At 40.0% G+C, this 12,521-nt stretch overlaps 1 protein-coding gene across 1 annotated transcript; it reads left to right on the plus strand.

The window, feature by feature from the left end:
- Window positions 1-9,167: 9,167 nt before the first annotated feature.
- Window positions 9,168-11,610, plus strand: LOC133014109 (low choriolytic enzyme-like). Its single transcript, XM_061081252.1, has 8 exons — window positions 9,168-9,239; window positions 9,404-9,422; window positions 9,513-9,575; window positions 9,742-9,888; window positions 9,998-10,115; window positions 11,018-11,196; window positions 11,286-11,367; window positions 11,472-11,610. Exons 1-8 carry the CDS (start codon window positions 9,168-9,170, stop codon window positions 11,608-11,610), a joined length of 819 nt encoding a protein of 272 aa, XP_060937235.1.
- The last annotated feature ends 911 nt before the right edge of the window (window positions 11,611-12,521 follow it).

Here is a 12,521-nt window from a genome sequence, read left to right on the forward strand (position 1 = left end):
ATACAAAATAATACATACATAAGTAAATAAATGTAGAAAAAAACAATTGAGTACACAAGTAAATGAAAAAAAGATACTGTTTGCAATGAAAAAGTCCATTCTGTGTTTCTACATGTATTCATTTATTTATTCTTGTGTGTTTTGTCCTTCATAAAATGCATACCCCATCCACACACACGCACACGCACACACACACACACACACAAGACCCCTGCTCTAAAGGGATCTGACATAATAATTTTACGCACCAGCAAATACAGTCAATATAACCCTGGACATGTGCCAGCCTATCACTAGGGCTTATTTAAAGCAATATAATAAATTATATATATTTGAATATATTAAAATTTTAACAGTCCAAAATGATTGCAGGATTTTGTTGAATTTAGCTCAGTGGTTTCAGTTGACAAATCAGTAATATTTGTATGTTTACATATTACAACAGTTAATATAAAAGTAATTATGACACAATAGCCAATCAGGCTCTCCCCTCTGTTCCAACTTCTACTGCTCAGGTGGAAACCTTGATATTGTTTTATTAACTTTAGATGTTTAACTTTGCTTTTTCCTGTACATTTTCTGAAATGTTATTGAGTGTTGCACCTGAGGGTCAATGCACTGAGGAAACCTGGAGAGAAACCAGTCTGCTCTTTTGTCTGGCTGAGCCATCATCACATCCAACAACTCTGCATCCACTTTCTATCAGGACCTGTGATGGTGGTAGTCTCATGGTGATCTTCTCTCTGCTTGATACGTCTGCACATTAGATGGCAGCAGTGCGAAATCATCTTGGATCAAGCAGTGTAGAAAAAGTGAAGTGTATGTGTGTGTGTGAATGGGTCAATGTTACTCAGTGCTTTGAGTGGTCGATGACTAGAAAAGTGTTATATAAATACATTCCATTTACCCTCAATTAGCTCATTCAAATGAGGATAAACATATTACAATATTTTATATAATATAAAATACAGTTATATTTAAGATTATATTATTTATTTTGTGAACTACCTTTATCTTGGGGTGGATGTGGCTAAGGGTGTAGAGCAGTGGTCCTTTTTTATAGAAACAGCACCTTATATTCCCCCTCAAACACAGATAAGAGGTTGCTTTTTACACATACAATCTGGGTGGCATTAAAACACATCTAAATCAGTGCTAGTAGCAGTACTCCAGACTTTCATTTGAAACACTTAGTCAGACTAAAACATGTTTAATTAGGACATGTGACCTTGCTGATGCATTTTACCTCTTAAACAGTTTGATAGGATTATTACATGTGTGGCTGTAACAGGGTGGCCAAAACTTTTGAACAATTTCAAGAGCTTTCAGAAAATCACTAAGACAGTCTGACTAAACAGACAAACGTGTTCATATGCAAGGATAACATTTTCACTGAAGTATCAGTGTAAACTAAAATAGCTTTGTAAGAAATACAGGATAGCAATGCAGTAAGTTAATTCCCAACAAATTCTGTTCTTAGGCCTTTGCGCAAAAGGTAAACATTGTGTCAGTCATGAAGAACCTCTTTTCCCTTATGATGGTCAGGGGTTGTGGCCTACCTGTGCTTCATTTCCCTCAGATCTTAAAGTCATGATAAGAGAAGTCCTCTTTGGCTTCCTTGCTGAAATGATGTCCAAAACATTTGAAATCAGAACTTAGAAGACTATGGACTATGGACTGTTTTTAACTATTGACTATACCAGTGGTCGCCAACCCGTCGATCTCCCAGTCTTCACTGTCGAGCCCCCAACTCTCTGGACTCACTGGCTGTCGACGCACTGCAGATCAGCTATGTGTCAGTTGTCTGTTTTTCACATGCGCTGTGTGTCTGCTACTGGCTGTGGATTTGCATGTTTATCTACTGCATTTCCTTCAACAACAAGTTGGTTCACATACTTAACTAAATGTCAGGAATCTACAGTTGAAGATGCTGATTTTTCGGTCTGTTGATAACAATCAAAGCCCCGTTATTTGAAAATAAATTTTAATGCTATTGAGCTATACACTAATAGAATATTCCCAAAATATACCAAAATAGGTTTAATTTTTTCCTTTACTCCTAGTCCTACCACAATAAAACTTTACATAGAAAAGGAAAAATTAAAAGTAACATTTTTTGTATTACAAGTTTCTTTTGAAATGAATTTGAATATGCACATATTTGCTCCACACATATTGAATATGTCCTAATTTGCATAGGCAGAAACACCATTCATTTGTATGACAAATACATCGGCCCAATCTTCATCTCTTTGTGCTGCAGTCTTTCTTGCAACTACAGCAGACTACATCTTGTATTTCTGGTGATGCCGCAGGGTGATCGGTCATTATTGGCATAAATCTCCCATCCAAAACATGCCACCCCAGTCTTTTGGGTCCATACGTTCACTTCGCCCTTTCCACTCCATCATGTGGTTAAAGACCCGAAGATTATGGAACTTTGCAGCTGTTGACCTTGGAGGGGGAGTTTGAGGTTCCACTAGAGATGAGTTCTGTGTTACTGTATCACAGAATCGCCTGTATCTCAGCATATCCAGTGATTCATCTTTTTCGCCCCCATACAGTGATACTCGAGCTTTTTCACCTGCTGCAATGATCTTTCACGGTGAAGAGAGAGCGTTCGATGAACAAGCGCTCGTCTCCGCGTTGCATGCGTTTGCGCGCTGCGGCAAGGATAAACACTCTACTTCCTGTAGCCATTAGGTGGCAGTGTGATTTTAAGTCATGGTGTCTTTGTAGATGTCATCAGGTCGCGACTCTTGTCTTACATGCCTAGGTTGGACTTGATTGAACCAAAAATGTAGAGATACAGTAGCCCGTGTTTCGATGGCGTGTAATCAAACTTTGACACAAGGCCACGGTCACATGGTATAAGGAAATGTTAAAATTCAAATAACTTTAGATCTCCATCTTGTTGTGAAGACACTCATCTAAATTTTAAGTTGATCTGATGAAAGCCCTACGACAAGTATGTCAAAGTAAATATGCGGAATATGGCCAATATGGCCACTAAATCCAAAATGGCGGGCTTCCTGTTTGGTCTAGCATATGTATCCAAGAGACTTATTTCTTTGCCATGAAAAGACACGTGTCCCTATCGATTTTAGTAGATGTAGGCCAATCGTAGTGCCGGGGCTGCCCTTTATGGGGCGCTAGTCAGTTATTTTGCCACGCCCATTCCTTAAAATCATTTGAATAGCTTCAGGGGGGGGGGCTGTTGATACACACCAGTGTTAATTTTGGCAGCTATTTTTGATTTAGTCTTAGTTTTAGTCTTTTGACGAAAATGCATATTAGTTTTAGTCTAGTTTTAGTCATTTTTATCCTTCTTAGTTTTAGTCTAGTTTTAGTCGACGAAAAACAAATTACATTTTAGTCTAGTTTAAGTCGACGAAAACAAATTAGATTTTAGTCTAGTTTTAGTCGCAAAAAACAAATTACATTTTAGTCTAGTTTTAGTCACATTTAATAGCCACATTAAACTCCTTATCTTCCCTTCTCAGGTCCAGGGACCCCCTGTGTTGTGTCTACAACTGCGTACTAGTCTAGCTTGCAGTACTTAGGTTGTCCATTAGATGTCCCTCCTATAGGTCTATAGCAGGGGTCGGCAACCTTTACTATCAAAAGAGCCATTTTGCCCCCTCTTCCCCCAAATAAAATTTGTCTGGAGCCGCAAAACATATTTGATAACAAAGCTGATAAAATTTTATATAAAGTTATACTATACTAATCTGTAGATTATTGCATTTATGAAATTATAGAACAACAATAAAGAAAACTGTTGACATTTTATTTATTTTTACCTGTTACAACAGGGGGAAACACCAAATGCTTATGAAGAGGAGAAGAAAATACACAGGCAAGTGTAGGCCTACTTTGAAATAAATTAAACGCAGAACTATGTAGGGTTATTTGAGTCATCCCCATATTTGTGGGAAATGTATGAAATAAGAAGTACCCTATTTTGAAATAAATAAAAACATATAGCTGCAGCCTATATATTTTAGTTGGCGTTGGCGAAATGTGAAAACAAAAATTGAAAGCAGATCAGACCGGAGGAGGAAACTGAAGCTCGGTAGAAACCAACTGCAGCTTCTGCTCTGATCCAGAAGCTGCGGCGCTGATCTCAGAGCAGCTGAGACCAGAGAAACTCTGTGTTTTCACTGTTTCCAGTGATAAGAAGCAGGTGAGTCAGTGACCGGCCTGCTTCACATGAACGAGTTCTGATCTCACTGTCTCTCTGAGCGAGTGCGCGGGGGCGGAGCCTCGGGACCGGTGCGCTGTCTGGCAGCACACACACACACACACACACACACACACACACACACACACACACACACACACACACAGACACACACACTCGCCGCTCCGGGTACTTCATGACGGCCTGATACGATTATGTTTTTAAAAATTGTTGTGACTTAGTCAACCGCCAACATTTTCGTTTCGTCTCGTCTCATTAACGAAAATTAAAATAGATTTCGTCATAGTTTTTATTTTCAAAGATCCGTTTTCGTTACGTCTTCGTCTCGTCTTAGTCATGGGAAAAGGGGCGTTAACGAATATTTTTCGTTATCGTTATCGTCAACGAAATTAACACTGATACACACATGTAGTTTGAGTGAGATGGAACCATAAGACGGAAGTTACAGCAATTTCGTGTTTCACAGCGAGTTGATGAACTTTGATGGCACGCAACTATTATGGCGTTGGACGAAAAGTCACAGTAATCTTATTTCTTCATTATCAATGTCTTGAGACCCATTTGATACAGTTTGACATGGTTGAGGTCAGTGGATGAGGAGGAATACATCCAAGTGTAAGACATGCAAAAAACAAGACATTTACTGTTGCGCTGTGATTTCAAGTCATGATTTCTGTGCCGGGACTCTTGTCTTATGTGTCTAGTTTGGACTCGATTGGACCATGTATGTCCGAGATACAGAAGCTTGTGTTTTAATGGCGTTTAATCAAACTTTGACTCCAGGCCACAGTCACACGGTGTGACGAAAAATCGATCTCTAAATCGGTTTTTATCTCCATCATGTTGTGATGACACTCATCTAAATTTTAAGTTGATCTGATGAAAGCTCTACGACAAGTACGTCAAAGTAAAAATGTGGAATATGGCCAAATTGGCCACTAAATCCAAAATGGCGGGCTTCCTGTTCCTGCTTCTTGAGGCTTTTTTCTATGATTAGTCATAATACACCCGTGGCCCGATTTTGGTGGAAATCGGTTATGTGGAAACCTAGGGGCTGGGTTCCAGGGGGCGCTGTTGAGCCATTTTGCCACGCCCATTTCCAAATACTCCAGAATAATAGTTATAATAAAAATAATAAAACATTTTCACCATTTTCTAATTTACTGCAAAGTTTAGAAACTTTTTGAGCACTTTGAAGCCCTCAAAAAGCCCATCCTTTTGTCGGGAGAAAAATAATAATCCTTACAGATTCAATAGGGCCTCTCACCATTCGGTGCTCGGGCCCTAATGAGTGTCATCACAACAAGACGGAGATTAAAAGTTATCAAAAGATCGATTTTTCATCAAACGGTATGTGTATGACCGTGGCGTCAAAGTTTGATTACATGCCAATAAAACATGATGTTCTGTAACGCGGTCATACATGGACGATGAATCCTTTGATGCTGAGCAGTAAACAAACAACTCCGATTCTGCAGTGACAGTGCTCATAATTCAAAAGAATCTTTATGTCTTGCAAAGGTGACGTCTCTCTCTCTCCCAGAATTGGAACATTTCCTCAAACTGTGTAAACATTGAGGTACGGCAAAGGTTCATCCTTCGCCAAAGGAGACGATGTTGTCATAACTCCACTGTGCATTGTCCTATCACCATCAAACTTCTGTCTCATGATCAGAGTCAAAGCCTGAACAGCTCTACACCGTGTTCCACATTATTATGCAAATTGGATATAAGGGTCAAAAACATTCATTTTTTAGTTTTTGAATTAAACTCATGGATGGTATTGTGTCTCAGGGCTATTTGGATGATTGAAATCAATCTCAGCCACCTGTGATAATTAGTTTGCCAGGTGAGCCCAATCAAAGGAAAACTACTTAAGAAGGATGTTCCACATTATTAAGCAAGCTACATGTTTCAGGCAAAATAGGGAAGAAAAAGGATCTCTCTGCTGCTGAAAAGCAGCAAATAGTGCAATTCCTTGGTCAAGGTATCACAACATTGGATATTTCAAAAAGAATTGCGCGTGATCATCAGACGGTGAAGAAATTTGTCACTGATTCACAGCACAAGCGGGTTCGTTCAGACAAAGGCAAAATAAGGAAGATTTCTGCCAAACAAATGCGTAGGGTTAGGAGGGCAGCCACTAAAATGCCATTGAATAGCAGCAAACAGGTGTTTGAAGCCGCTGGTGCCTCTGGAGTCTTGCAAACTTCAAGATGAAGGATGCTCAAGAGGTTTGCAAGTGTCCTTAAACCTGTTATTCGTTCCTCTAAACCAAGCTCACAAGCAAAAAAGGTTGCAGTGGCCTCAGGACTACATGAAGACTAAGTTCCAAACTGTTTTGTTTACGGATGAGTGCCGTGCAACCCTTGATGGTCCTGATGGATGGAGTAAAGGATGGTTGGTGAATGGCCACCATGTCCCAACAAGGCTGAGACGTCAACAAGGAGGTGGCGGAGTCATGTTTTGGGCCGGAATCATGGGGAGAGAGCTGGTCGGCCCCTTCAGGGTCCCTGACGGTGTGAAAATGACCCCGGCAAAGTACGTAGAGTTTCTGACTGACCACTTTCTTCCGTGGTACAAAAAGAAGAACCGTGCCTTCCAAAGCAAAATCATATTCATGCATGACAATGCACCATCTTATGCTGCAAAGAATACCTCTGGGGCATTGGCTGCTATGGGCATAAAAGGAGAGAAACTCATGGTGTGGCCCCCATCTTCCCCTGACCTTAACCCTATTGAGAACCTTTGGAGCATCATCAAGCAAAATATCTATGTGGGTGGAAGGCAGTTCACATCCAAGCAGGTGCTCTGGGAGGCTATTATGGCATCCTGCAAAGACATTAAATCAGAAACTATCAAAGAACTCACAAGTTCAATGGATGCAAGAATTGTGAAGGTGATATCAAAGAAGGGGTCCTATGTTGACATGTAACTTGACCTGTTAAGATGTTTTTGATTAAAACCTTTTTTTGATTTCAGTAAATATGACCTCTTAATGCTGCAAATTCAACAAATGACAATTTTTAGTTCTTTACAACCTATAAAATATCTTGAAACTCAGAAACTCAGAGACTGCATAATAATTTGGAACACTGCATTTTGAGTTTTTTATTTTAAAAAAAAATACTGTTATCATTGGGAGGTTTGTTCAATAAAATTTGAATTATACTCTAACAGTTGATGACTTGAAAAATATACTGACTGGCTGTGCATTACTATTTAGGAAAATCTGAGCAAAGTGTAATCTGCATAATAATGTGGAACGCGGTGTATGTGTCAATATTTCCTCAGTCATTATTTATTTATTTTCAGGCAAAAAGCATGCAACGCTTCAAAATGCATGTGCTCGGGCCCGCCCAGTGCAGAAAGTTAGAAAGTGGTGAAAATGTACGTATTCTGGAGGAATTTTCAATGGGCGTCGCAAAATGGCTCAACGGTGCCCCCCGAGACCCCCGAAACGTTTTCACATTGACTGATCTTCACAAAAATCGACACACAGGTGTATCATGACCAAACAAACAAAAGTCTGGAGGTGCAATTGGAAAAACACAACAGGTAGCCTGCTATTTTGCATTTACTGGCCATTTTGGCCATAGTCCACATTTTTATTTTTGAGGAACTTGTTCCAGGGCTTACATCAGATCAACTTCAAATTGAGATCAGTGTAATCACAACAAGATGGAGATACAAAGTTATTCACATATCGATTTTTCGTCACACGGTGTGACTGTGGCGTGGCGTCAAAGTTTGATTGCACGCCATTAAAACACGATGTTCAGTAACGCGGACATACATGGACCATGAATCCTTTGATGCTAGGCCGTAAACAAACAACTCCACTCCTGCAGTGTCAGTCTTCATAGATCAAAGGAAACTCTATGTCTTGCAAAGGTCACGTCTCTTTCTCGCTCAGAATTGGGACATTTCCTCAAACCGTGTCAACGGCGAAGGTTCATCCTTCGCCAAAGGAGACGATGTTGTCATAACTCCACCGTGCATTATCCTATCACCACCAAACTTCTGTCTCATGATCAGAGTTCAAGCCTGAACAGCTCTATGTGTCAATATTTCCTCAGTCATTATTTTAATTTTTTTCAGGCAAAACGCATGCAACGCTTCAAAATGCATTTGCTCGGGCCCGCCCAGTGCTGCTTTGCAGCCCTAAAAATTTTAGTTATGAAGTGTAACTCATATATTTATCTGTAATTTCAAATGAAATTCGTGCTGACACCGCGTTAAATCTATATTTTACTTTGTAACTGAAAAGTATTGCTCTGCCAACAAACTTAGAATGGTAAAAGGTTTTGTATATATTTATTAATATTATTATTATTATTATTTATTATAAGACCATGAATAATCAAATAAGATTGTTATGTATATTGTCAGAGCCAAAAGTGACATCAAATGATTGGTTTTGTTCAGAGCAAAATTCAAATATATTCAGTTTAATGTCACGTGTGACAAAGAAAAGAAGCAACTTCAGAAGATGAAACAAGATCAAGTTTTAACATTAGATATGACATTTTAAAGGTATTATCAGGATGCTTATCAATTATTCAGAAGAAAACAGGATTAGAAAAAATATAAGATATAAGTCTATTACATCTCAGGGCCGCAAATATGTAATGGGAAATTTGTGTTTTTGTTGTATCTGCTATATTGCGAATTTAACTTTGGGACAGACCCAGATCTCCTGCTGGTTAAAAAGCCTTATCTGAAATCTGATGCTAAGCAAGTTGACAGCAGCCTGTGGCCACTGTAATCCCCCCAGAATGAGATTATCCCTGTGTGGATATAGTGGGCGGTGGTGAGCGGGGCACTCCCGTCGGCTGTGTGTTGAAGACGGAGCCCACCGAACCCCTACCACTAATCTCTGTACACTGACACACCTTGACAGGCTGCATATAAATTCAGGCCCGACTGGGCTTCAACAGGACTCACATCTGGAACTCCAAACATGGACTTTAAAACCAGCATCTCTCTGCTTCTCCTGCTGCTCCTTGGCTCCTGCAAAGCTCACGATGAAAATGTAAGGAATAATGCATGAAAATAAGTTTTAAATAGTGTTCTATATAATCAATGAAACGTTTCCCATAGCTCAGGTGTCTGTCTTTATCCAGATATTTGCACTAGACTGAGTTTAAATTCTTTAAAATTAAGTAAAGGCTAATTTTCTCTGCTATTTTTTCACAGGATCTTGGTGCTGATAATGGTAAGTGACCAAACCATCGCACACCTTTCCCAGTGAGTTCTAAAAAACCTCTATAATGCATCACATGTCTGCTATTTTTCTATTCATTAGACACCTCAGGGGACATGTCTGACACGGAGGACATTACTGCAACTATTCTAAGAATGAACAATGGTGAGCATTCAATCGTGATGTTACAAGGACGGCAAGGAAACATTAGTTTCTCACAGTATCAGTGCAGATTTTCTATATTCCATGATGAAAGGCATGTTTTTTTGGAGAACAATTTCTCATCTTTATTTGACCAATGTTTTTTCACAATTGTCTTTTATTGTTATAGGCTCTACTGATTTTCTGATGGAAGGAGATGTGGTGATGCCAAGGACTAGGACCGCAAAGAAGTGTTTCTCGAATAAATACTCCTGTCTGTGGCCAAAGTCGGCCAACGGGAACGTGGTGATCCCTTTCCTCATAAGCCAAAGATACGGTGGGTTTAAATATTTTAAGGGAACACGGTGGTGAAACTGGACTGTGCATGTTAACACGTCACTGAGTGGATGATATTACTGATTTAATACTTTGACCCACAACTTTAGCCGGCTCTGAGAAGAGAGAGATTCTGAACGCCCTGAAGGACTTTGAACGGAAAACCTGCATTCGCTTTGTCCCACATAATAGGCAGACGGCGTACTTAAATTTTGAACCAAGAAATGGGTGAGTCGAAAACTAAGGAACTTGCATGTGAAGGGAGTAGGTCATGCATGTATATGATAGAGTATACAACTATAATATAGGGATGAAGGTAGTGGGACACTAATGAAAATTGCATAAGAGAAGAGCCTTTAAAATACGTCCTCTGTTTTGCTCCTGTTACTCTTTTACAATCTCTATTACTCTCTTTATACAACGTTAATGTTCTGCCTTAGAATCAGTTGTACTTATGATGATATACAAATATATTCCCCTATGTAAAGGTGTGAGCTGATGATACTTGTTTACATAAACGTTTTTTGTTGAAGTCGGCTCTTCTTCGTGTGTGGCACACGTTTATTGACATCGCCACAGCGGCTCCTCAGAGCCTTTTTCTGGCGGACAAATCCGCCGGTCAGTGACGGGTTATACTAGTGGACATGGTTTCGGATATTTTCTGCCAAGTGCTCTTCTATTTTGGTCCATATTCGTTCTTCTAAATCTTCCGTGGTTTCCGCAGTTTCCGGGCATGAAACCGGAAATGCGACTCCGGACGGGATGTAGTAAGCAGACCAATCACAAGCCTTGAGGGCTGCGTGAGGCTCGCGTCGCTTTGTCGTATAGTTAGAAAAATTGGCTGACGCACGCAAGCCGCAACACGCCCCCCGCAAGTACGCGAGGGGCGTGTTGCGTCTCTCGCGTGCGTGCGTGCGTGTGTAAAAAGCAGAGTATAAATCGGCCTTCAGTATCACACATCTGCAGTTGACAGCCCCATCTCAGCTCCCAACTAAACACCATCAGAAAACGAATTATTTAAGCGTGTAAGCAAAGGGTCGCTGACAATGTAAATAACATTACTGTTTCAATCAAATGTCAAGTCGCACATTCCATATTAATTATCTCCGTCTCCCTCTGTCTGCTATTAGCTGCTCCTCTTTACTGGGCTATGTTGGAGACAGGCAGACAGTGTCACTGCAGAGGTACGGCTGCATCCAACGTGGCATCATCCAGCACGAGGTCATGCACTCGCTCGGCTTCTACCACGAGCACACTCGCAGCGACCGCGACCAGTACGTCAAAATCAACTGGGAGAACATATACAGACGTAAGATCCCCACTTCATTGTCCATTGATTCCGATTGATATATTAATTTGTCTATTCGATACTTACTGGGATTTTTTTTATCTCAACAGATACGTATTACAACTTCCGAAAGATGGACACGAACAACCTCAACACTCCATATGACTACGACTCTCTGATGCACTACGGAAGGTGAGAGAGAGCAGACACGTCGCACTTCGACAAATTAATCAGTGCTGAATCTTGACATGTATCTGAACGATTATATGACTCATTACTATTGTCCATATCTGTAGAACTGCCTTTGGAATTGGAAGAACAGAAACCATCACCCCCATCCCCGATCGCTCTGTTGCCATCGGCCAGAGAGGCGGCATGTCCCGCATCGACATTCTGAGGATCAACAGGCTCTACAAGTGCTGGAATTACATGTGATGAGGACGATCGCGAGATGGGTTGATCTGTTTCATCGCATTAATGTAACAGTATGGGAATAAAAAAATTAGACTTCATGAATCTTCTGTCTCTTCTTATAATTAATTTTTAAAGAAAGAAAGACGTTTTGTGTAACTGTGGTTGGTTGCTGACTACGTTTCAGTAGTTAGTAATTTTATAGATTTTCTACATGCTTTTTGATTTAAAGGAGACTAACTAGATTTGAGAGACTAGTTTTGAGTAGATTAGTTGTTAACTGACTAGGTCTAAAGCAGAGGTCTTCAACAGGGGGTCCGCGACCCCTAGGGGGTCCGCGGAGGTACTGCAGGGGGCCCGCAAAATCTTTGGTTGATTCGACAATTTTTTAAATTTTTTATAATTTTTTTTTTTTCACGAATTTTATTGTCTTTCAATACACATTAACATGCATCCAACATATTGTGAGGCTGATTTGACCCTCTGCCTGACAACCTCCATCCATCCAAGATTAGATAAATTTTGTGCTACCCATCAGGGTCTGACATCTCACTAATGTGGGATTTTGTGTGCCATCCACAGATAGCTTGAGGATTCACTGTCTCTTCTACATTTATGTTTAAAATAAAAACATGAATCTGTGAATTACTTTAATAGCTCAGTGTTGTATGCAAGATGTACAGTGGGTACGGGAAGTATTCAGACCCCTATAAATATTTCACTCTTTGTTTCATTGCAGCAATTTGCAAAAATCTAAAAATGTACATTAATCAACACTCAGCACCCCATCTTGACAGAAAAAAACAGGAATGTAGACATTTTTGCAAATTTAATAAAAAAGAAAAACTGAAATATCACATGGTCATAAGTATTCAGACCTTTTGCTGTGACACTCATATTTAACTCACATGCTGTCCATTTCTTCTGATCCTCGA

Source organism: Limanda limanda, chromosome 11 (assembly GCF_963576545.1).
Source record: "Limanda limanda chromosome 11, fLimLim1.1, whole genome shotgun sequence".
Taxonomy (NCBI): domain Eukaryota; kingdom Metazoa; phylum Chordata; class Actinopteri; order Pleuronectiformes; family Pleuronectidae; genus Limanda; species Limanda limanda.

Excerpts from the sequence above, each read along its gene's own strand:
- LOC133014109 (XM_061081252.1), top strand. The coding sequence starts at position 9,168 with ATGGACTTTAAAACCAGCATCTCTCTGCTTCTCCTGCTGCTCCTTGGC. Across the intron at positions 9,576-9,741 it reads TATTCTAAGAATGAACAATG|GCTCTACTGATTTTCTGATG; the intron begins GTGAGCATTCAA and ends TTATTGTTATAG. Across the intron at positions 10,116-11,017 it reads AATTTTGAACCAAGAAATGG|CTGCTCCTCTTTACTGGGCT; the intron begins GTGAGTCGAAAA and ends GTCTGCTATTAG.